At 35.4% G+C, this 25,340-nt stretch overlaps 1 protein-coding gene across 1 annotated transcript in view; it reads left to right on the top strand.

The window, feature by feature from the left end:
• The window catches only part of MED14 (mediator complex subunit 14), an 81,460-nt gene that overhangs the window by 49,317 nt on the left and 6,803 nt on the right, over positions 1-25,340 (top strand). Inside the window, exons 17-28 of the mRNA XM_044670170.1 lie at positions 2,211-2,371; positions 2,464-2,610; positions 2,706-2,797; positions 4,472-4,624; positions 4,957-5,226; positions 8,126-8,272; positions 17,587-17,698; positions 18,220-18,351; positions 20,056-20,238; positions 21,510-21,745; positions 23,631-23,810; positions 23,900-24,007. Of these exons, the coding sequence (XP_044526105.1) occupies positions 2,211-2,371; positions 2,464-2,610; positions 2,706-2,797; positions 4,472-4,624; positions 4,957-5,226; positions 8,126-8,272; positions 17,587-17,698; positions 18,220-18,351; positions 20,056-20,238; positions 21,510-21,745; positions 23,631-23,810; positions 23,900-24,007 (1,921 nt within the window). The remainder of the gene's footprint in view (positions 1-2,210; positions 2,372-2,463; positions 2,611-2,705; positions 2,798-4,471; positions 4,625-4,956; positions 5,227-8,125; positions 8,273-17,586; positions 17,699-18,219; positions 18,352-20,055; positions 20,239-21,509; positions 21,746-23,630; positions 23,811-23,899; positions 24,008-25,340) is intronic.

Genomic DNA, 25,340 nt, shown 5'->3' with positions numbered 1-25,340 from the left:
ATAATATCCTTATCTGGCCTCCACTTAATGACCTCAAGAAAGAATTCTAGTTCCTTATAATAACCCAGATTTAGGAAATATTTGTACGGCACTTTAATTTCCAGAATTTTGTTTAAAATTTTGTTCTCAAATAAAACAATGTTAGAAACATTTGTTTTTTAGATGCAGCTTTCTATTAGAAAAGAAACTAGAAGTAAAGAATACATGGAAGCAATTGTCTTAATATGATTTGTGCATAATTTTCAATTCTATATTTAGTAGCTGTTAACAAACTGGGATTAAGCCTTCAAAATTATTGCTATTGGCTTAATTTCTAAAAGAAACCATTCTTTACAAATTTAGCTAATGTATTATTCAGGAAATCTGGAAAGACTTATGAAATAATGTGAAATGGGCAGAACTAAGAGAACAATTTATATCATAACAATACTGTAGATACACAACAAGACTGAAGAACTCTAATCAACCCAGTGACCAACCATAATTCCAGAGGACACATTATGAAACATGTTATCCACTTCCTGACACAGAAGTGATGAATTCAGGATGCATATTGTGATGTATTTCTTTTGAACATGCTGATTTGGACATGTTTTTGTTTGACTATGCATTATTTGTTACAAAGTTTTGGGGAGTCATTTGTTTTTTTCAATAAGGAGAATGAGAGGGAGAGAAAATAGATTCATTAACTGAAAAAAAAATTAAAGGTAAGGGCTGAGGAAAAAGAAAATAAATTTGTCAGTGAGGGGAGGATAAATTTAGAGTAGATACTTAAGGCAGAGAGACCAATCAGAAGGCTGTTGCCATAGTTAGCAAGACAAGAAGGAATGTGGATCTACACTTGAAATGTAAATGACGAAAAAAAGATGAGCTACCTTATAAAGGTAGAAACAAGATTTAGCAATTGATTAGATACATGGGAGGTTAGCACAAGAGAGGATGACACTGAAGCCATTTCAGTGACACTCATACCTGGGTAACTAAAAGGATGATAGTATTAGGATAGTAGACAAATAATGGTAAAGTGGTGGGAAGAGGAGGAATTGAGGCAAAAATAGTGAATTCTGTTTCAGATATATTGCATTTGAAATGTCTTATCAGGTATTTTGAGATGTCTAAAGGGCAGTTGGTGATGCAAGACCATAGCTCAGAAGCTAGATTAGGATTAATGAATAGACTTGGGAAGATGACAATTAAACTCATAGGAATAGATGAACCAAGCAAGATAGTCTATAAAGAGAAGAGGTCCTAAGACTGAGTCTTTGAGGACCCTCATGGTTAGTGGGCTTGATCTGGATGAAAATCCAATGAAGGAGAATGAAAAGGAATGGTTATCCAGGTTGGAAGAGAAAATGAAGATAGGAAAACCTCAAAGGAGAGAGATTCGAAGAGAAGAGATTTCAAGACACCAGGCTAATAGAATCCTTGTATTTTATGTTGTAGTAAGAAACATAGACCCCAAAAGGGACCTTAAAAATCAACTGATTCAGGGGTTTTTAGCTTTTTTTGTGTCATGGACCACTTTGAGAGTTTGATGAAGCTTATGAACTCCCCAGAAAAATGTTTTTAAATGCACAAAAGAATATATAAGATTACAAAGGAAACCAATATTTAAATAGATAAAAATACAGAAAAACAAAAAAAGTTTACAAAACTCTCATTAAGAACCCTTGATCTAATTATAATTATTCTCCTATTCAGCTCTGCTCCTTATTTTTCACATGTGGAAACAGACTCAGAGAGGTCAACGGAGTTGTCCATCAGCAGCAGATGAGCAGAACCATGCTGCCAGGCTACATCTTCTAAATTCAGTGTGCCTTTCCATTTGGCCACGCGTCCCTGGGCTCCAAATTTTAGACAATTAAGTTTAGAGTTTAGTTGCCTAATTTATTACTCTGAACATTTTTTCAGATGAGCTAATTGGAAAATATTTCTTGATTGGTCTCTTTCCATGGGACTAGGACTTTTATACTATATTAGATTACTGACCAGAACTAATGTCTCTTTGCAAAATTTATGGTCATAATCAAGGATTTTACTAATGCTGAATGGTTAAGTGATGCTACTGTGGATTGGCATCTTTTTTTTGGCAACAAGTTAGTTTTAATGCTGTTGCAACTGAAGCTTCTTTTTATCTATTAGAATGTACACATTTTGTTTTTGTGTGAATGTGATGTACATGTATACTTTGTTATTTTTGTCATCATCAGAATACCCCCATGTAAAGGCACGAGTGAAGAAACCCAAAAGGCTCTAGATCGCGCTCTCCTTGATTGCACTTTCCGATTGCAAGGTAGAAACAACCGTACATGGGTGGCAGAATTAGTGTTTGCAAATTGTCCACTTAGTAGCACTTCTACCAGAGAACAAGGTGAGGTATTTCATATGATTTATATGAATTTTAATAAATTTACCAACTTTCAATTGCTGATTATCAATAGTTTTTTACTCTTAATAACTCAGGACCAACAAGGCATGTTTACTTGACATATGAAAATTTATTGTCTGAGCCCGTTGGTGGTCGAAAAGTTGTTGAGATGTTCCTTAATGACTGGAATAGTATTGCACGGTTATATGAATGTGTGTTGGAATTTGCACGTTCTCTACCAGGTAAATATACTTTTTCTTTCCGATTCTTTTTAGTTTATTTTTATTTTTGTATATGTCTGTCTTATTTCCTTTTCTCTTTTTTATCTATTCACTAGACATACCGGCACATCTAAATATTTTCTCAGAAGTACGTGTCTATAATTATCGAAAACTTATCTTGTGCTATGGAACCACCAAGGGAAGCTCAGTGAGTGATTAAGTCCTTGTTCTTATAGCTTTGGTTTTTTTTTAATAGTTCAGAAGTTAGAAAATCTGAAGTTTTTTTCTTATAGTCAGAGATTTACAAATATAAGAAAGACACCTGAAACCTACTACCTTTGTGACTGTGGGCAAGTGACTTCACCTCCTTGGAATTTAATTTCCTATTCTGTAAAATGAAGGGGTTGAACTTCTTGGCCTTTGACATCTCTTCCATCTCCAGCCTTTTGTGATTTGAACATTCATTTAACAAAATAAAATAAGTGTAAGGTACTATATTTCAAGTACTTTCTTTGCCTAAACAGTGGCAAAAATATGTTTTTCCTTAGCTTTTTAATTTAAAATATGCCATCAGTAAAGTACATGACTGAATCATGTTGGGCAAGATTTTTTTATATTTCCTTAAGAAGTTTGTAAGATCCTCTCAGCAATTAGTAATAATAATTATTAGTATAGCTAATAATTATATGGGACTTTACAGTTTACAAAACACAGAAAAAAAGCCTATCTTATTTGATCCTCATGACAACTGTGGGAGGTAAGTACAGTTATTATCCCTGTATTTTGCAAAGTACCTGGAGCTTAGAGGCACTGAATATCTCTGCCAAGATCACAAAACTGTTAAATTTAGGAGTCAGGATTTGAGTCCACATCTGTCTTGACCCCAAGTCCAGCATTCTTTCTGTACTACATTGTTTTTTAAGTCTGCTTTCCCCTGGGACAAAATTAAAATCACTAAGCAGAGGAACTAGTTTTATGTTGTTAACTATACACACTATTTCTAGCGTATAGCTATAATTTCTGGAACTTTCTGTTTGCTTTTTGACTTAATGCAATTTTCAGTTTTATAGAAACAGATCAATTAGTAACCTTCTTAATTCAGGATGTAGAGAAGACTTAACTAGTTCTAAAGTAACTATTATAGAGAAGATTTGAGTACTTTATGGTTATAAATATAGCTTATAAATTTAGGAGATGATTGGGTTTGTTTTATTTTTAAAGTTCTGACCCTAAGCAGATTCAATGAAATCTTGCGCAGTTGATGAAAATGTTGCTATCATGTTAACTAAGGGAGCACTCTTTTATCATTTAAATTTTTTTTTTATACATAAACTTAAGGATAGAGATTTTTATATAAAAATTCAATGTTCCCACTTGATAGTCTTTCTAATATGAAAAGATAGGTTTTAAGATATTTGAGGAAATCTAATATTAGGATGGGCATGTCTTATGCAGAATAAAAATATTCCCTTTGTTTAAGTACTCTGGTGCTTTAGGATAAGACTGATAAGATTGTTTTAGTTCAGAAAGGAAACTGGTCAGGCTCGGATAATGTTTTAGGTATTACATTTGACAGAAAATTTGTCCTTGGTACATTCTGATCTCTGTAGTTATTCTTCCTTAGCAAAATTTGGTTGTCCCAGAAGTTAATTTGTTAACGGTTTAGCACCTCTCTTGACTTTACAAAGGGAAGAACTTGAACTCTCCTATCTTAGTGTCTTCCTTAGTTTTTTCCTGAGAACTTACTTGGCATAAGAAAATGATGACTCCTACACATAGATTTTTAGGTTTTCTGTATTTCTCCTTGTCTTTACTGTGGCTTTTCTTTTGGCTGATCTAAATCAACAGTTCTTAGATTCTGAAATTTTTATCTTTTATTTAGATTAGCATTCAGTGGAACTCTTCACATCAGAAATTTAATATTTCATTGGGAACTGTTGGTCCAAACTCAGGTTGCAGTAACTGTCATAATACTATCCTCCATCAGCTCCAGGAGATGTTCAACAAAACGCCAAATGTGGTCCAGTTATTGCAGGTACCTTTTTCGGGTTGAGCTAAAGTTGGGATTGTATGCAGAATTGTTGATATATTGAATTATTCATCTTCATTTTCTTTAGAAGACATAATTGGAGGCACACATTTGGCACTTGAATTCTGTTTAAGAACTTTTTACTTAAAACAGCATCAACTGTTTCTTTGCTCTTATCATCTGTTTAGATTTTGTTAAAGGGGAATTATGATGGTTAGCATTGAAGGGCTATAGAAACAGTGTTTTCAAATTCCTAGGATGAAAACCAAAGGTAGTGAATGCCCACTGTATATATTGATGATCATTTAGCTTTTCTCAATGTGTTTTTTTAATTATAGGTACTTTTTGATACTCAAGCTCCATTAAATGCCATCAATAAGCTCCCAACAGTGCCAATGTTAGGCCTGACACAACGGACTAATACTGCCTACCAGTGCTTCTCAATTTTGCCTCAGTCATCTACTCACATCAGGCTGGCTTTTAGGAACATGTATTGTATTGATATATACTGCCGGAGTAGGGGTGTTGTGGCAATACGTGATGGAGCCTACAGTCTTTTTGACAACAGTAAGATAGTTGAAGGTTTTTATCCAGCACCTGGACTAAAGGTAATAGTCTTAAATATTACAACATATTAAATATGTGAGGAGACTTAAAATCTGCTCTTAAACATTCCTTTGCAGGGGAAAATAATTGAATTTTTTTAAAGCCTATTAAAAAAATAATTCATCTACTCATGATTTCATTCTAAGAACAAACTTGCTAAAAATACTGGAAATTTTGTTAAAGTTATTTGGGTCTATTTACGTGTTCTGGCAGTCCTTTTCCTTGTCTTTTAGAAATGGCTTTATGTTGTTAAAATGAGGTAACAAAAAATGGTATGTCCTTAATTTGTTTCCATCTGTTGAGGGAATAGCATTGAAAAGAATGGTGCTTCTCATTAGAGTACTTTAGAAAGCATTCAACCTTTCTTCCTGGTAATTTATTCCAGGAAGGTGTTTTATTTATTTTAAATAGGTGGCTTTAATTCAGTTCAGCAAGCCTTTAATAAGTGCTCACTATGTGCTGCTAGTTGTAGTAGTACTGCATGTAGCATGGCCTAGTGGATAAAGGGGGCTAGCCTTGGAGCCAGGAAGAGGACCTAGATTAGTTGTATCTCTAACACCTTCTGGCTTTGTGATTAGACAGCTCGATTAACTTTCAATGTGTTCAGAGATTTTATATTACAGAGAAGGTACCACCCTGCATTTTGGTAGAAGGGATTCCCTCATGTGGGAGCTCCCCATACCTTTGAAGTCATGAGTCCAGGCCAATCTCTATCACTGTGTGTTAGTTACTGGGGCTACAAAGACAGAAAAGAAATAGTTCTTACCATCAAGGAAACTTACATTCTTTTTTTTTTTTCTTTTTTAAAAATTTATTTTTTAGAAAAATTTTCCATGGTTACATGATTCATGTTTTTACTTTCCCCTTCACCCACCCCCCCCGCCCCATAGCCAACACGAATTTCCACTGGTTTTAACATGTATCATCAATCAAGACCTATTTCCATATTAATGATAGTTGCATTGGTGTGGTCTTTTCGGGTCTACATCCCCAAACATGTCTGCATCATCCCATGTATTCAAGCAGTTGTTTTTTCTTCTACGTTTCCACTCCTGTAGTTCTTCCTCTGAATGTGGGTAGCATTCTTTTCCATAAATCCCTCAGAATTGTCCTGGGTCATTGCATTGCTGCTAGTACAGAAGTCCATTACACTCTGTTTTTCCACAATGTATTAGTCTCTGTGTACAGTGTTCTTCTGGCTCTACTCCTTTCGCTCTGCATCAATTCCTGGAGGTCTTTCCAGGTCACATGGAATTCCTCCAGTTTGTTATTCCTTTGAGCACAATAGTATTCCATCACCAGCATATACCACAATTTGTTCAGCCATTCCCCAATTGAAGGGCATCCCCTCATTTTCCAGTTTTTTGCCACCACAAAGAATGCCACTATAAATATTTCTGTACAAGTCTTTTTATCTATGATCTTTTTGGGGTACAAACCCAGCAATGGTATGGCTGGATTAAAGGGCAGGCATTCTTTTAACACTCTTTGGGCAGAGTTCCAAATTGCCATCCAGAATGGTTGGATCAGTTCACAACTCCACCAGCAATGCATTAATGTCCCAGTTTTGCCACATCCTCTCCAACATTTATTACTCTCACCTGCTATCATTTTAACCAATCTGGTAGGTGTGAGGTGATACCTCAGAGTTGTTTTGATTTAAATTTCTCTAATTATTAGAGATTTAGAACACTTTCTCCTGTGCTTATTGATAGTTTTGATTTCTTTATCTGAAAATTGACTGTTCATGTCCCTTGTCCATTTATCTATTGGGGAATGGCTTGATTTTTTTTTATACAATTGATTTAACTCCTTGTATATTTGAGTAATTAGACCTCTGTCAGAGTTTTTTGTTATAAAGACTTTTTTCCCAGTTTGTTGCTTCCCTTCTGATTTTGGTTGCATTGTTTTTGTTTGTACAAAACCTTTTTAATTTAATATAATCAAAATTATTTATTTTACATTTTGTAATTTTTTCTAGCTCTTGCTTGATTTAAAAATTTTCCCTTTCCCATAGATCTGACAAGTATACTATTCTGTGTTCACTTAATTTACTTATAAAGGAAACTTACATTCTACTGGAAGAGTTATCAAAACTCATTCTTGTACTATTTGAATTCTAATCCTTCATGGGTCATCAGAAAAGATGTTACAGGTTTTGGAAGTTGTGCCCTGTGTGATCTGTTAGCATATAAACTTTCCCATCTTCTGGTTCTAGTCAGGCCAACTATGATAGAAAGAAAAGTAAGAAATCATTACTTAACATTATTGTTCCAATAACCCTCTGTTGTGTATTCCCACAACATTTTAAAAAATGAGAAAAAAATAATTTATTTAAATTACTTATAGGTTCATATATTGTCATCTAGTCTAACCATTTTACAGAGGAAAATCAGGCCTAGATAAAGTGTACTGGATCTCAGTTAAGCGTGTACTAGGGAATACTTAGATCTCCATTAAGTGACCTGCCCAAGGATAACTAGCCTAGTTAAGTGGCAAACCTGGGATATGTTTGTTGGCCAGGACTAGGCTTTTAAAGTTTTGAAATATTAAATACTTAAACTGCCAGAACAACTTTTTCATTTCATAGCAAAAAAGATAACATGAAAACATTTGTCTAATTGTACTAGGATATACTTAAAAGCTTTTCTAATCTGAATTTCCTTCTCTTCAGTGTTAACAATATGGTTTTTGGTGATTATTTAATAAGATGTTTATTTTTTAAATTCTGACTTTTCCATCACCGGTTCTGAGGGTGTTCGTTGTAGGTTGTAGATTTGATGTAAGGAAGGCTTTTGTTTGGGGGCTAGATAATCCAACCAAGTCTATGTTGCCTGTTTTTTTAATATTTTAAAAATAAATTCAAAACATTTTAAATTGTGTATTTATATTTATTCACAGACATTCCTGAACATGTTTGTTGATAGCAATCAAGATGCTCGAAGACGATCTGTAAATGAAGACGATAACCCCCCGTCTCCAATAGGAGGTGATATGATGGACTCTTTAATATCACAGCTACAGCCCCAGGTGCCACCCCAACAACAGGTAAATATGCTAAAGATTTAAAAATGTATTCTATACATGGAATCTGTTTTTCCTCTGAAAAAGAAAAAAAATTTAATGTTACTTTGTATGGGATTGCCTCATTATAAGATATTAAATTGCAAATTTTAAAACTACATCAGTTCAAAATTTTTCCTTTCATCAGAAGTTTAATTCCGGCCTACAAGTGGCCTCATAGTACAGAATTTTCTGCTTGTAGATCTCATAGATAGAGTATATTTATGTCTGATGAGACAACTTGACCTTGGTGCAAAGTCAGAAATCAAATGCCCAGCTGTCTCTCCAAAAAGAAAACCATCTATGGCAGGTGCAGTTCACAAAGAATCTCCCTTTGTGGTACTTCCCTTTGTGGTATCTAGGCATAGGTTACCTTAACCTGCCTACTTTTCTCACTCCGAGTTAAGGACAACTCAAAGAAGAACTGTTTTCTTACACTTACATAAAACAGAGAGCTCTATGGAGGGAGTTTCAGACAGCTTCTTGTCAGACGGGGTCTAAAATGCTGAGTCTTTAGACTTGACAGAACTAAGATTAAAGCTGTTTCAGGCTATGTGCTGCTGCAAGTGCCCATTGATTTACCTCTTTTAAACTAGTCAGCATGACCCTTTTCAGTTTATGACTTTGGGAAAGTTGTATCTGTGCTTTAACAGTTTCCTCATCTAAAGTAGTTGGACTAGATGGACCTCTAACATCCTTTTTTAGCTCTATATCCTATGATCTCAGTTTAAACAGCAAACTCCAGAAAAATAAGAGCTTTTATTTGGCAATTTGAAATCTCCACAGTCCTTTTCAAACATCTTATTTAATCCTTACAACAACCTTAGGAAGTAGGTTCTATTTTACCTCCATTTTACAGCTAAGGAAACTGAGGCAGGTAAGTGACTTGCCCAGAGTCTATGGTCTACAAGTTGTGAGGATTTTAGGCATGTTACAAAGGGCTGAAGAAAATATTTGTATCACTTGCAAGGAAATCCTAACAAGCTTCAGTGAGCTACAAACATTTAATGTTTGTATTTAATGTAATGTATTTTATATAATGATCTTTCAGCTGGTCATCTTTAACTACTCAGTCTTGATTAGAAACTGATATGTTTTGTTCTGCTAGTTAATCTATAACTGAACTAATTCTATGTATTCTGAATGTTTAGTTATATTACCATTGTAGATAGATTTCTTTTTAAATTTTGATAGTTTCTTTTTATTCTATTTATACACACTTTCCTGGAGAGTCTTCCTATAGTTTCTTTGAATTTTTACATGAATATAATATTCTCAACAGGAAGCAGGACATTACCCATATTAACATCAGTCAGTTAATAAGCATTAAGTATCTGCTATATGCAAGGAATTGTGCTAAGTGCCAAAATATTAATAAGTGCTGGAAATACAAAGGAAGGTAAAAGACAGCCTCTGCTCCCAAGGAGCTTGTTGTCTGATAGGAGAAACAAAATCTAAGTAAACTGAACAAACAAGTTATATACAGGATAAGTTGGAAATAATGATCAGAGGAAGGTACTAGAATTAAGAGGAATCAGGAAAAGGGATTTCTATAGAAGGCAGAATTTTAGCTGAGACTTGAAGATGGCCTGGAGTAGAGATGAGGAGGGAGAGCAAGTATTTTCAGTCATCAAAAATGCCCAGTCAGAAAAAGGGAATGTCTTGCTCAAGGAATAGTAAGGAGGCGGTTGTCACTAGAACACAGAGTACTAGGGGGAGAGAGGATTGTAAGAACACTGGAAGTGAAGAACAGGTTATGAATGACTTTGAATGCTAAACAGAGGATTTTAAAATTTATTCAGAGTGGTGATGGGGAGGGAGCAACTGCAGTATTTGGTGTGTGTGTGAGGGGCATACCTATGCTATAGGGAAATCAATAGCTGAATGGAGATGTTACTGGAATGAAGAGAGACTTATGGCAGGTACACCAACCAGGATACCATAGTTCAAGCTTAAGGTGATGGTGGCACTGTCAGAGGAGAAAAGTTGACATATGCTAGAGATGTTATAAGGATAAATATTAGATATTGAGGAGTAGAGGGTGATATGTAGGTTGCAAGCTTTTGGGACTAGGAAGATGGTGGTATCTTGAACAGGAGAGTGTTTGGGGGAGGAAGATGATGAGTTCAGTTTTGAACATGTTCAGTATAAGAAACCTGTAGCACATACAATTTGAGGTATCTGAAAAACAGTTGAAGATGTGAAACAATGTCAGCAGAAAGCATAGGACTGGATAAATAGTTGAAAATCATCAGCCTAGATATGATCATTGAATCCACAAGAACTTCAAGTTAAATAGTATATATAGAAAGAAGAGAACCTAAGACAAAGCCTTGTGGGATGCCCAGTTAGAGGGCATGCTTGCTGAAGACCCATCAAGTTCAGATAGGTGAGAAGAAACAGTGAATAACAACACAGAAATCTAGAGAAAATAGGGTGACTGACATTGTCAAAAGCCACTGAGAAGTTAAAAAGGATAAGGATTGAGAAAAGTATTAGGATCTGTAGTTCTAGCATTGGTCACTTTAGAGAGAGCAGTTTCAGTTTAATGATGAGGTCAGAAACTAGATTATAGAGAGATAAGAGAGTGAGGAATGGAAGTGGAGATCCCCATTTGTAGACATCTTCCTCAAGGCACTTAACCTCAAAGGGAAGAACAGATAATCATCAAGGATGGATGGATCAAGGAAGGATTTTTTGAGAATGGGACAGAAATGACATGTTTGTAAGCAATAGAGAATCAGTAGACTGAAGATAAGTTGAGAAGGGGAATGATGGAGGGGACAATTTGCCAGAGAAGACAGAAGGAATGAAATCAGTTGTGCATGTAGAGAGGCTTGGTTAAGAAGAAAGGTCATCTCTTCATAAATGACAGAGACAAAGAAAATAGTGGCAGATGGTGACTAGATGATGTGAAATAAAGAGAAGCGTTCTCAGCAGATAGCCTTAAATGTTTTTCCATAAAATAGAAGGCAAGATTCTCAGTTGAGAGGATAAGAGGAGTTGGAACCAAGGGAGGTTTGAGGAGCAATGAAAACTTTTGAAAGAACTGCTACGGTGAGTGAGTTAGCAGAAGGTTTAAAAGGATAGCCTACCCATACTGAGGGCCTAATTGAGGTTCTATATCAAGTTTTTGTAAACCCAGTCATGATTTTCTTCAGCTTCATTCAGTAGCAGCATGTGTATAAGAATGAAGATAGCAGATGGTGGGAGTGATCCAAGGCTGAGATTGGACAGCACAGGATCAGTAATAATAATAATCAGTCCTTTGAAGAACGACTCAAGAAAACAGCATGGAGTTGAACTGGTTCACTAAGAACCAACATCGGAAAAGGAGGAAAGTTAGTATATCACTAGAGAAGTCGCAGGAGTGAAATTAATGAGGGGGCAGGAAGGTGGCACAGTGAATGGATTTGGGTGGACCTGATTTCAGATGTAGTCTCAGTGGAGCCTGAAAAGGGAAGCTGCTGAATCCTCAGTAGTCATGCCACTCTTTGCCTGAGTCCCACATAATCTAATTTGTAGATGCTTTCTCTCCTTAAGAAATTTCTTTGGGAATAGTAGTAGTAGTTTTGGATAGTGTCTTAATTCCATTAAGTCATTAGTTTACAAGATTGTTTATGAATAGTAGGCAACCTCTTCTTTTATTTTCACCAAGGAATCTAAAGAAAAGCCTGGAAAAACATAACAGGTAACAAGAGAAAATACAGATCCTCCGATACTGTAGCTTCTGTGTTTTTATGCATTCCTGTATTTGGAGTGACATCTTAGATTTATAATATTAAATATTTTGTGTTTAATAATAATAGACACATCATGATATAATATGATGTTTCCCAAAATATGGTCTGTGGACGCCTGGGGCTTCTCAAAACCCATTCGAGAGTCCTTGAGGGCAAATCTTAATAAAACTAAGACGTTAGTCCTCTTTGAAAATGAAGGATGGGGAATCAGCTGGGTGGCTCACTGGATAGAGAGTCAGGTCTGGAAATGGGAGTTCCTGGGTTCAAATCTGGCCTCAGACACTTCCTAGCTGTGTGACCCTGGGCAAGTCACTTAACTCCCATTGCCTGGCCCTTACCCTCTTCTACCTTAGAAATTCCACTACACAGTATTGATTCTAAGATGAAAAGTAAGGGTTTAAAAAAAAGAAAATGAAAATGAAGGATGAATAAAAGCAGCAGAATACCCCTCTGTTTTCTAGCTGCATATCTTGTGCAGTCAGAATTTTGTTCTTATGCTTCATCCAAAGCAACACATGCAGACTGAAAAAGAAGCAAATTTGAGAATCCATCTCTCTTCTATTAAGCCAGACATTAAAAATATAGAAAAGAGATTTGCAAAGATATATAGAATAATTTCATTTTTCTCACAGTTTTTTGTTTTGAATAGTTTTTTCAAGAAATGATATTTTTGTTAACATGCAATGAGTTTATTATTATTAATGGATTAATAAATATCTTAAGATTTTGCCAATTTTTATTTCTAACATAAATATCATTACATATAACCTATATAAACACAAGCTTTTTGGAGTCTTAATCATTTTTAACAGCATAGACTCCCTAAGAGTATAATGTTTGGAAACTGCTGGTATAGTGACTTTTAATAGAAAACTGTCCCATCAGAGACAGGAAGATTTGGTTCAACTCTTACCTCTAATACTATTGGTTCTGTGACCTTAGGCAAGGCATTTAACCTCCTTGTTTTTCTAAGAAACTCTTTAAAACTTACTGCCCTACATTAATCAGAGTTTCCTTATCTGGGAATTTCCTATTTCATTGAAACCACATGTCTAGACGCAGATCTTAATCTATGTTATACATTATTTTATTTTTTATTACTATTTTTTTATAATTAAAAAATTATACATTATTTTTTTTTAAACACTTACCTTCTATCTTGGAGCCAATACTATGTATTGGCTCCAAGGCAGAAGAGTGGTAAGGNTACATATAACCTATATAAACACAAGCTTTTTGGAGTCTTAATCATTTTTAACAGCATAGACTCCCTAAGAGTATAATGTTTGGAAACTGCTGGTATAGTGACTTTTAATAGAAAACTGTCCCATCAGAGACAGGAAGATTTGGTTCAACTCTTACCTCTAATACTATTGGTTCTGTGACCTTAGGCAAGGCATTTAACCTCCTTGTTTTTCTAAGAAACTCTTTAAAACTTACTGCCCTACATTAATCAGAGTTTCCTTATCTGGGAATTTCCTATTTCATTGAAACCACATGTCTAGACGCAGATCTTAATCTATGTTATACATTATTTTATTTTTTATTACTATTTTTTTATAATTAAAAAATTATACATTATTTTTTTTTAAACACTTACCTTCTATCTTGGAGCCAATACTATGTATTGGCTCCAAGGCAGAAGAGTGGTAAGGGCTAGGCAATGGAGTGACTTGCTCAGGGTCACACAGCTGGGAAGTATCTGAGGCCAGATTTGAACCCAAGACCTCCCATCTCTAGGCCTGGCTCTCAATCCACTGAGCCACCTAGCTGCCCCCACATTATTTTTTTTTTTTAAGAAAAGAAAGAAGGAAAAGCGGGGGGGGGGGGGGGAGTTGCTAGAACCATGCTTGAACAGCAGCAGAAAAAAATTAAAATGCTTTGGGATTATGTTAAATTATCCTAATTTGAAGTAGAATTATTAATACCAAAAAGAAAGGTACATACTCTGTTAAGCACCTTTGTTATTGAGCTAGTGAAGATGAAGTTAGAGGGCTAAAATTAAGATTGTCCAAGTAGGAAGAAGATCAGTGAGTTCAAAAGGATTGCAGGAGCCATATAGTAAATCCATACATAAACCTCCCATATCTTCATCCAGCCTCTGCTTGAATATCTCCATGGAGGGGGAGATATTCCTCTATCCTGTGGAAGCCCTTTTACTTTTGAAGAGCTTTAAATATTAGAAAAATTTTCTTGAAATCAAATTTCTTTTCAACTTTCCCCTTATCCTTGTATATGCCCTGTTGGATATATACAATTTTAAGTCTCTTCTTTGTACTTCAGATAATTGAAGCCACTATCATATCCCACCCTCAACCCCCAACTGGTCTTCTCTTCTCCAGGCCAAACACTTCGAGAGCTTTTAGTTGATCCTCATATGGCATAATGGATCCTGTGTTATAAATTCAAGACTCATTGCCCTATATTTCTCAAGCTTCTTGTGTTTTTTTGAAAGCTTCTTAAAATGACCACCTAGAATAGAACACAGTGCTCCAGATAGTCCAAGGATTTGGTTAGAAAGAGGAGAAATAGAACTAGTCAAGAGAAGAGAGATGAAAAAATTGGTGTTGAACTTGGAATGATAAACAGTGTGGCCATATAAAGATTATAGTAACTTTGTGTTGGACAAAAGTAAAGATCAAATCAGTGAATTAGGTATGCCACTAAAAAAAAAACTAGAAAAAGAACAAATTAAAAATTCCCAATTAAAAAACTAAATTAATAACCCTGAAAATCAAAGGAGAAATTAAAATTGAAAGTAAGAGAACCATTGAAATAATAAGTAAGATTAGGAGTTGTTCTATGAAAAAACAAGTAAACTAGAGAGAATGTTGTTTATTTAATTTTAAAAAAGAAAAGAACAAAATCAACTTGCCAATATTGAAAATGAAAAGTGTGAATTTACTACTAACGAAGAGGGAATTAAAGCACTCATTAGGAGTTATTTTGCCCAGTTATATGCCATTAAATCTGACAAATTGGGTAAAATGGATGAATGTTTACAAAAATATAAATTGCCCAGATTAACAAAAGAAGAAATAGAATAATTTAAATAATCCCATCTCAGAAAAAGAAATTAAACATGTCGTCAAAGAACTCCCTAAGTAAAAATCCTCAGGACCAGATGGATTCCCAAGGGAATTCTATCAGACATTTAAAGAAGTTAATCCCAATACTATATAAAATATTTGAGAAAGTAGGTGAAGAAGAAGACCTACCAAATTCTTTTTATGACAAAAATATAGTAGTACTGTTACCTAAGCCATGAAGAGCAAAAACAGAGAAAGAAAATTATAGGCCAATTTCATATAGGTTTAAAAAAAGTTAAATAAAATACTAGCAGTGAGACTATAGCAATATATCACCAGGATCATTCATTATGACCAGGTGGGATTTATACCAGGAATGCAGGGCCATTTTAATATTCATAAAACTATCAACATAATTGATAATAAAACTAAATAAAATCACATGATTACCTCAATAGATATAGAAAAGGCCATTGACAAAATACAACACCCATTCCTATTAAAAACAGTAGAAAGCATAGGAACAGGCCATTCCTTAAAACAATAAGTAGTTATCAACAATTTGGAAATAGGTCTTGATCAATGATACATGTTAAAACCAGTGGAAATGTACATCGGCCATGGGTGGGGGAAGTGCGGGGGGTGAAGGGGAAAGAGCATGAATTATGTAACCATGTTAACTTTTCTAAAAAATAAATATTAATAAATGTTTAAAAAAAACAATAAGTAGTATCTATCCAAAACCATCAGCAAGTAATAACTGCAATGAGGATAAGTTAGAATAAGATTGGGGTGAAGCAAGGATCCCTATTATTAGCACTGTTCTTTAATATTTTACTGGAAATGCCAACTTTGCAATAAGTGAAAAAAAAGAAATTAACAGAATTAAAGTAGACAGTGAAGAAATTTAACTATCACTCTTTGCAGATGATATGATGGTATACTTAGAGAACCCTAGAAAATCAACTAAAAACTAGTTGAAATAATAACTTTAGCAAAGTTGCAGGATACAAAAATAAACTCAGAACAGCTCTTTTTGTGGTGGCAAAGAATTGGAAATTAAGGGAATGTCAATCAGTAGAGCAATGGCAGAACAAATTAAATTGTCCTAGATGATGGTGATGGAATACTATTGTGCTATAAGAAATGATTAGTAGGATGATTTCAGAAAATGCTTGAAAGATCTACATGACTGATGCAGAGTGAAATAAGCAAAACCCAGGAGAACATTGTACACAGTAATAGCAATATTATACAATGATCAACTGTGAAAGACTTAACTACTCTCAGTAGTACAATGATCCAAGACAATTCTGAGGGACTTATGACAAAAAATGCTATCTACCTCCAGAGAAAGAACCGTTGAGTTGGAATGCAGACTGAAGCATGCTATTTTTCACTTTAGTTTGTGTTTTTATTTGGGGGGTTTGGTTTTTATGAGTATTCTCTTACAACAATGACCAATATGGAAGTATGTTTTGCATTACAATGCATGTATAACCCAGATCAAATTGCTTACTATATCTGAGAGTGGAATGGGGACAATTTGGAACTTACAGTTTCAGCCTAAGAAGATTAGGTAAGCCTTTTGCAAGAACAATGATTGGTAATGATTTACAAGATGGAAACAATGGATATAGACTGCCTTAATGGCTCTAAGCAATGTTTTCTATAGGCTAATAAATCACATGTCAGCATATTCAGTGTATGACCCAATACTATATGTTCTTCTCATAGAATTCTTGTATTATTATTTTCTTGGTGGACATCTAGTATTTGGGTAGAGGGAAAGTTTGCTTTTCCCATGCTGGGGCGCAGACTATGTGCTTTGTGATTTCCAGCTGATGTCTCTGATTTTATTGGAGTCTGCTCTCACTGCTGAGGGCTACACATATATTGAAACTTGTTATTACATGTATTGGGGAAAATAAATTATCCTTTTAAAAAATTAAAAAAGTAAAGATCAGGCTTTGCGGATAAGAATTCTGTGGTAAAAATGTTGGCAAAACTGGAAAACAGTCTGACAGAAACTAGCATAGACCAATATCTTTTACCAAGATGAGATCAAAATGGATACATGACCTAAACATAAAGGGAGATATCACAAGCAAATTAGAACAAGGAACATTATTACCTATCAGATTTACAAATAGAAGAGAATAAAGAAGAGATAGAATGCATTGAAATGTAAAATGGATAATTTTGATTTCATTATATTTAAAATATTTTGTAGAAATAAAAGTAATGTTGCCAAGATTAGGAAGAAAGCAGAAATGGGGGGGGGGGAGTGTGGTTCATATAAACTCAAGTGGAAAAAATAGACTTCATAATGATATGTTGAATTATCCTTTTCCCTTCCCTTTTAAGAAGGGGGATTTTTACAGTTGAAAGCTTTTTATAAATCTGGAAAGGACTTTCATTTGTTTGCAGTTTAGCTCTGTATTTTCATATTTGTATGTAATCTTCACTAGGTAGGTCTGAGTTTAATGCCAACTTTTATTTTTCAATTTTATTTTTAAACTTTTAGCCATTTCCAAAGCAGCCAGGGTCATCAGGAGCTTATCCTCTTACTTCACCGCCTACATCTTATCATAGTACAGTCAACCAGTCTCCTTCTATGATGCACACACAATCCCCAGGTAAGATACCACTCCTTATTATGTTTTGCCTTCAAGTAACATTATTAGAAGCAGTAAATGTATTGGTAAGCAGCCAACTTACTTTTTTAGTATTATTTGTCTTAGTGATGCTTTGTAACTTGTCATCCTGTCTTCTTCCTACTGATCTTTTGTATTTTGCATCATTTATGCCTCATTGCTTATTTCTTTAAAATATGAACATTTTGAACATATATATTTGACTATATTTTGAACATATATATGTTTATATTTATGTAATGATTACCAACCTGCAAAGCCATCAAATTCTGGCCCAGTAGTAGACAGATAGCCTAAGGAATAGCCTGGTAAAGATTCATCACCAGAAAGATGGCTACCTGGAATGATTCTTCTCCCCCTCCCCAAATACTCTGTGTTCTCTAGGGATTGTAATCTAGATCTTTAGGGCAGATACCTACACTAATAAAGAGAGAGTTTTCTTTAATTATTGAAGTATCTGTAGTATAATGAAAGCTTTTCAGTGATAATTTTCCTTTGATTAGGAAATCTGCATGCTTCCAGTTCACCTAGTGGTGCTTTGAGAGCTCCATCACCAGCATCATTTGTTCCAACTCCTCCCCCTTCCTCACATGGAATCTCTATAGGACCAGGGGCCAGCTTTGCCAGTCCACATGGTAAGTCTTCATATAGAAAAAACCAGTAATAAAAAAGTCAAACATTTTTCTAAATCATGCATTTAGGAACAAACTCAGACTGACAAAGCCAGAAAAAGGACTAAATTTGGTATAATTGTAAAGATATGTAAAGAAATGTCTTTTTAAGAATATCTGCAGGGGGCAGCTGGGTGGCTCAGTGGATTGAGAGCCAGGCCTAGAGACAGGAGGTCCTAGGTTCAAATCTGGCCTCAGACACTTCCTAGCTGTGTGACCCTGGGCAAGTCACTTGACCCCCATTGCCTAGCCCTTACCAATCATCTGCCTTGGAACCAATACAGAGTATTAATTCCAAGACAGAAGGTAAGGATTTAAAGGAAAAAAAAAGAATATCTGCAAGAGGAGGACATTTTTCAGAGTGAACCAGCGTATACATTTGTTTTGCTTGACTACTTAATTTATTATAAGAGGGCTTTTATTTTGAGAGAGAGAGAGAAAACACAGAAGAGAATGAAAGGAAGTTAAGGAGACATAGTCTGCTAGGGCACAATTGGTACCTCCATGTTAAATTTAAATAATACTTTTGAAAAATAAAAATCTCTACCCTAGTACAGATTCATGGTTTCATATGCAAGCCTCCTTTCTCTGTTGTTTTTTTAAAGGAAACCTTTATGTTTATTGATATTTGTCAAGTTCATAATAAAAGGATATAATAAAATAAAGGTTTCTAAAAAAATCTTTATGGTTCAGAAAGAGAGCAGCATCATAATCTAACCACATTAGCAAATCTAATCTCTGTCAAAAGAAGAAAATCTTAATCATCCTTTCTTCAGTTTTGTCAGCCTTTCCTTGGTATAATAAAGTAGATCCAAGAAAATTTGCTTTATGCATAATATCTGCTAGTGGAAAAAAAGAACTGAGCAGAAAATCCAGACATGGGCCCTACTACCGTTTCTCTCTTTTCTTTGCTATGTAACCTTGCAACTCATTTCAACTCTTGTCAACTTCACAGGGGATTGTATGGATCAAATGTCCATGTATCTAAAAGCACCTTATAAATTTAAAGCATCCTATAAACATAAGTATTATGATATGTGCTAGTTGGTATGAAGCAGTGGTTCCCAAACTTTTTTAGCCTACTGCCCCCTTTCCAGAAAAAATATTACTTAGCGCCCCCTGGAAATTATGAAACTATTTATTGAACTCAAAATAAAATGTAATACAAAAAAAGTGTGACCATCACCGCTCTCCTGGATCGCTGCAGCACCCACCAGGGGGCAGTAGTGCCCACTTTGGGAATCACTGGTATAAAGGATATAAAAGAATGTAAAATGAAGTCCCTGGTCCCCTCCAGCCTATTTGAATATGCTCTTTAGGTCTAGTGAGTTAATTGTGTAAGGCAGTGTTATTATGGCATAAAGCATTTGCTTAGGCAATTTGTACCCTTTCTTGGTCATTATGATGATGGTGTAACCAGATGTTACTCCATCTGGTAAAGTACACATAATAGATTCTAAAGTAGCATGTTAGGATGTAGTCATCTTCAGTTGAGGGGAAAAAATCAACTTGGATAGTCATTAATTAATATCTTTGCTCGGAAAAGAAAATATTAAGGATAATCATGGGTGTTGAACCAGAAATAGATTTCACTTTTTCTAGACCTTTTGTTTGAACACTTTCTCATTATGAATAATTGAAATAAGAATAACTTTGCAATTTACACAGGTACTATTGATCCTAGTTCACCATATACCATGGTGTCACCAAGTGGAAGAGCAGGAAATTGGCCAGGGTCTCCTCAAGTGTCTGGTCCCTCACCAGCAACGAGAATGCCTGGAATGTCACCAGCCAATCCATCTCTACATTCTCCTATTCCAGATGCTTCTCATTCCCCTCGGGCTGGAACAAGTAAATATATTTATTGTGTTGCATGTCAATATCACCATATCTTTCTTATATACTGATCAATTGAATATATTTATGTTCCTACATTTAAAAGAATTTGACAACAAAAGCTTATTAGAGTCTGACTGATGTGACTTCTTTTTATAAAGGGTTTCTAAAAAATAATTTGTCATTTTATATTTAATTGAAAATTTGAAGATCAAAAGAGATCAGTAATATCTGATGATAAATTCCCTCAAAAAGACCAACCCATCCCTGCTTTGTTGTTATTGAGTTGGCAAACAGGCTTATGTGACTTGCCCAGGGTCACATAGCTATCAAGTGTCTGAAGCCAGATTTGAATTAAGGAGGAAGAGTTGTCTTGAATCTAGGCCTGGCAGTTTATCCACTGTGCCACCTAGTTGTCCCATCCATGGTTTAGGAGAGAGGTTTACATAAGTTTTGCCAAAATATTTTATCACATTGCGGCTGCCTTTCCCTGAATGAGCTGAGACTTTGTGACCTTGGATGCGTCTCTTCTCTCTGAACTTCAGTTTGCTTATTTGTAAAATAAAGGAGTTGAATCAGATGGACCCTGAGATCCCTTCCATCCCTAAAATGTTAATAATCTCATGAAATTCTGTAAGCCTTTCTTTGCACTTATCATTAAGTTTGTGCTGATTGTAGTATGATATGCTATGATATTCAAGATCATGAATTAAAAAAAAATTGGGGGGGAAAACCTTTTGAAATGGATTACTCAGTAATAGGCCTATAGTCACAGAATAAAGAGATTAGCAAGCGTGACTTCATCTGCAGCAACTTTGTGAACTCTTTTCAGTTCAATAGAGTCAAAAATAATGGCTCATACTTTAAGGTTTTTATATTTCTAGCATCTTGGTTGTGGTATTGTCCTAACTTTTCATATTTACTCTCACACTGGATCTGTGCCATAAGGGTACTGAATGGTTTATTCAACCAGAAGTACCCACATAATTTATTTTCTCTATATCATCGATTCCCAAAGTGGGCACCACCGTCCCCTGGTGGGTGCTGCAGTGATCCAGAGAGGCGGTGATGGCCACAGGTGCATTTATCTTTCCTATTAATTGCTATTAAAATTAAAAAAAATTAATTTCCAGGGGTGCTAAGTAATATTTTTTCTGGAAAGGGGTCAGTGGGCCAAAAAAGTTTGGGAACCACTGCTCTATATAATATTTCCTATTTAAAAAACAAACTAATATAAAATTGTCATTGAGAATAGAATTTATTAATAACATTCTCTTTTTCAAAAGGTTCTCAAACAATGCCAACCAACATGCCTCCACCTCGTAAACTACCTCAGCGCTCTTGGGCTGCATCCATACCTACCATCCTCACTCACAGTGCCTTGAATATTTTACTTTTACCCTCTCCTACTCCGGGACTTGTACCTGGCCTGGCTGGTAGTTACCTTTGCTCCCCACTTGAGCGATTCCTTGGATCAGTTATCATGAGACGACACCTTCAAAGGATTATCCAACAAGAAACGGTATTTATGGTTTTGTTTGTAATTTCACAAACAAAATGAATTTTGAAAGGAAATGTCCTTAATTGTAGAATGTGGATCTTTTCTTCCCTAAAGCAGAACCTAAAGTGATTTCCCTAATATTATTAAGCCAATTAAACTCGGGTACCTTCCCTTAATATTAGCATTACGAATGAATTTTATTTATGTTTTCTGGTGTGATGTCATGCTTCAGCTTTTTATAGTTTCTATATGATAGATTTCATCTTCACACTGAAGTACTTAACTAGACTTCCCTACAGATTCTGCCAGTCAGCCTCATTAAAATATGGATGTTTTCTTCTGAAGACTTAGGATTCTAACAATTTATACATCTATAGAAATTCCATCATTTTAAGTCAAGTAATGTCAACAAAGGTCAATAGTTCCTTTTATTTTTATTTTATTTTATTTTTTTATTTTTTGAGCCCTTACCTTCCATCTTAGAATCAATACTGGATATTGGTTCGAAGGCAGAAGAGAGGTAAGGGCTGTAGCAGGTAAATAAAACACTGGGCAGTAGTAGAGAGAAAAGGAGGAATGATGGGGTAAGTTGGTTAACTGCCAGGACACAAATAACACAAGGGAATCACACCCACTCCCACAAATAAAGGACAGAGCTTAGAAATGAGTGGGTCAGGACTGAGAGAATGGCAGTTAAGTCTAACTGTCCCTCCAACTGTAGCCAGGGATTAAACTACACAGTAGTGGGTCCTTATTGATTGTGGAGAAGGAAACAAACAGGAAGTTATATAAACTGTTTAATAAAGTTAAGGGAAGGAGAGTAGGAGAGGTTTGGACTAAACTAATAAAGAGGGCATAGCCAACTGTCAGTTAAAATGGCTGGCTTCTCTCTGACTAGCACAGACAGACAGTCTGGCTGGAATAGGAGTGGCTGCTAAGGGCTTTGGAGATAAGGGGATTTCTCACGCCACAGGAGATACTGCTCCAAGCTGAATCCTTGATGTTACAGGTACTGGAACAAATCCTTGGTCAGCTAGCAAATCCTCAAACTAAGGTTAAAGGTACTCTGTAATTGGTCCACCCAAAGGACTTGTCCTTTCTTCAGTCTAGGCATTTGCTCGATGTTTACACCCAAGGTCTCCGAAGTTTCAGGATACAGATAGCTAACATGATCCCAGCTGCCAAACTCCTTACTTCAGCTCTTGACAGTTCACCATTCAACCAACTTCTCCAGCTCCTGCTGCATTCCACACAGAATGTCCATGTCCCTCAGCCAAGATCTTGCCTCCTGCTGCCTGTGCATTGCTACGCATTTATTTACCTATCTTTATATCCTACCTTATAAATTTGCATATAACAGGGCTTGGCGATGGGAGTTAAGTGACTTGCCCAGGGTCACACAGCTAGGAAGTATCTGAGGCCAGATTTGAACCCGGGACCTCCCATCTCTGGGCCTGACTCTCAATCCTCTGAGCCACCCGGCTGCTCCCCTAATAGTCCCTTTTATGTGTCTAAAAATGGGGAATGGTTACTAGAGTTTTTTATTCTAATACTTTCAAATAATACATATTAAATTATGTGAAATTTTTGGCCTAGTCATCACAAATATTATTATTTATTTAAGTTTCAAGGAAGTAAATATAGTGAATATTTTAAGAAGCTGTCATTTAACTATAAGCATTTTAGTCTTAACAGTTTACATTTTCTGAATGTGTTATGAGAAATTAAGATGTTAAAGTAGACTTTTGGCTTTGTATAAATAATAACTGCTTATCGAGCTCCTTTTGTTGAATATAGTTGTTGACTTATCATGTGATCTTTTCTATCCTCTTGTCCCAGTATTATTCAATTCTTCTATATTCTCCTGTATATACTAATAATTATATAAATTGTTTTCCTATTATAGCTACAGCTAATAAATTCCAATGAACCTGGAGTTATTATGTTTAAAACGGATGCCCTCAAGTGCAGAGTTGCTCTCAGCCCCAAGACCAATCAGACTCTTCAGCTAAAAGTAACACCTGAAAATGCAGGACAATGGAAACCAGATGAACTTCAAGTTTTGGAGAAATTCTTTGAAACAAGAGTATGTATTTCGTTTTTGTAAATTAGGCATTTTAAAAAGTGAAAGTCATATTGGAATGAAAAATAATTGCTTTTTTCCTTTCTTTTTAGGTTGCCGGACCACCTTTTAAAGCCAACACACTAATAGCTTTCACTAAGCTATTAGGTGCACCAACACATATCCTCAGGGACTGTGTGCACATCATGAAACTTGAGCTGGTGAGTTATAAGGAAAGAAACAAGACCTGTCTGTTGTGATGCTGATCAAACCTATATATATATATATATATATACACACACACACACGTACATACACACACATGTGTGGAGGTTCAAACAAAAATAGGACTTGAAGAAAAGCAATACGTCTGTTTTCTAATTCTGTGGTTATTTAGTTACCTTTCTGCCTCCTTTTTCATTTCCCCCTAGAGGTATTTTACTGCTAAAAATAGGAATGGGGATTATTTAACTAAATTGCCTGTATTGTGAACCTGGTTACCTTAAGACTTCATCAAAGGTTTGGGGGAAAAATGGAGACTCAGGACTGTTGTTTATGGTAAGAGTAGCAGAATGCCAGAGTGGAAAGAAAATGGGCTTCAGAAAAGCTGGTGCTAAATCCCATCTCCAATACCTGTCCGAACTTGAACAAATCACTTAACCTCTGTGGGCCTTAGCTTCTTTGTCTTTAAAATGGGGGACCTCAAAAATCCATGTATGGTCAGCATCAACTAATTAAAGCAGAATTACATTAAGGAAAAATAAAGATGAGAAGATAACACTAAATACAATTATAGCATCTCCATCCTGATGTTTTAACTTGACTGCTGGCTTTGAAAACAATGGAGAATGAACAAAAAGAAAGTGAGCAACTTGATCATTTCTTAGAGAAGTTAATTGATATTGCTGAAGCATTACAATCATGGGGCTCAGGAGAAGAAATACTTCATCTTTTTGCCAAGCATAGAGTCCAAGGGCAGCTCACATTTGTCATAGAAAGTATTAAAAAAGTGTTAGAAGGGAGAATGATAGAAGATGGCAGTGTCACTTCTCTAAACAGTAGAAGGCAATTGAGGAGGGCAGTACAGATCTTGATGTGAGAATTTTTGAAGTTGGATCTTCTGAAAGCACTCCTGATTGAATTAGGGAAGATAGCAGCCCAGCTGGCACAACTGCCTGAGCTGATGCTTTTGCTATCAGCTGCATTTAGATCTTCAAATCTCCAGTAATGGATCAGCTTTAGGAGGGAGTGACAATGGCACTGATAGTGCTACGTTAAGCTTTGAACTTGGGAGTCAGGAAAGCTGTATACCCTGATTTGGTGACTCCACTTCCCTGGACTTTAGCTTTCTGGCATCTAATCTTCAATTCTAGTGTCAAGCATATAGTTGGCTTTTAAAGTTTGTTGACAAGGTGTTCTGAATTACATTTTGACTTTAACAATCTGTGATTAAATATGTATCACACAATTTTAAAGACACTCAGATTTACTTCTAAGATAGCTCTAAAGAGGGTATGGCTAATAATGGGAAAAAATCAAAAAAATTTTTGGAGT

The sequence above is a fragment of the Gracilinanus agilis genome, chromosome 3 (genome assembly GCF_016433145.1).
Source record: "Gracilinanus agilis isolate LMUSP501 chromosome 3, AgileGrace, whole genome shotgun sequence".
NCBI classification, from domain to species: domain Eukaryota; kingdom Metazoa; phylum Chordata; class Mammalia; order Didelphimorphia; family Didelphidae; genus Gracilinanus; species Gracilinanus agilis.
Note: the sequence above shows the minus strand (reverse complement) of the source record. Positions and strands in the feature narration are given on the sequence as shown.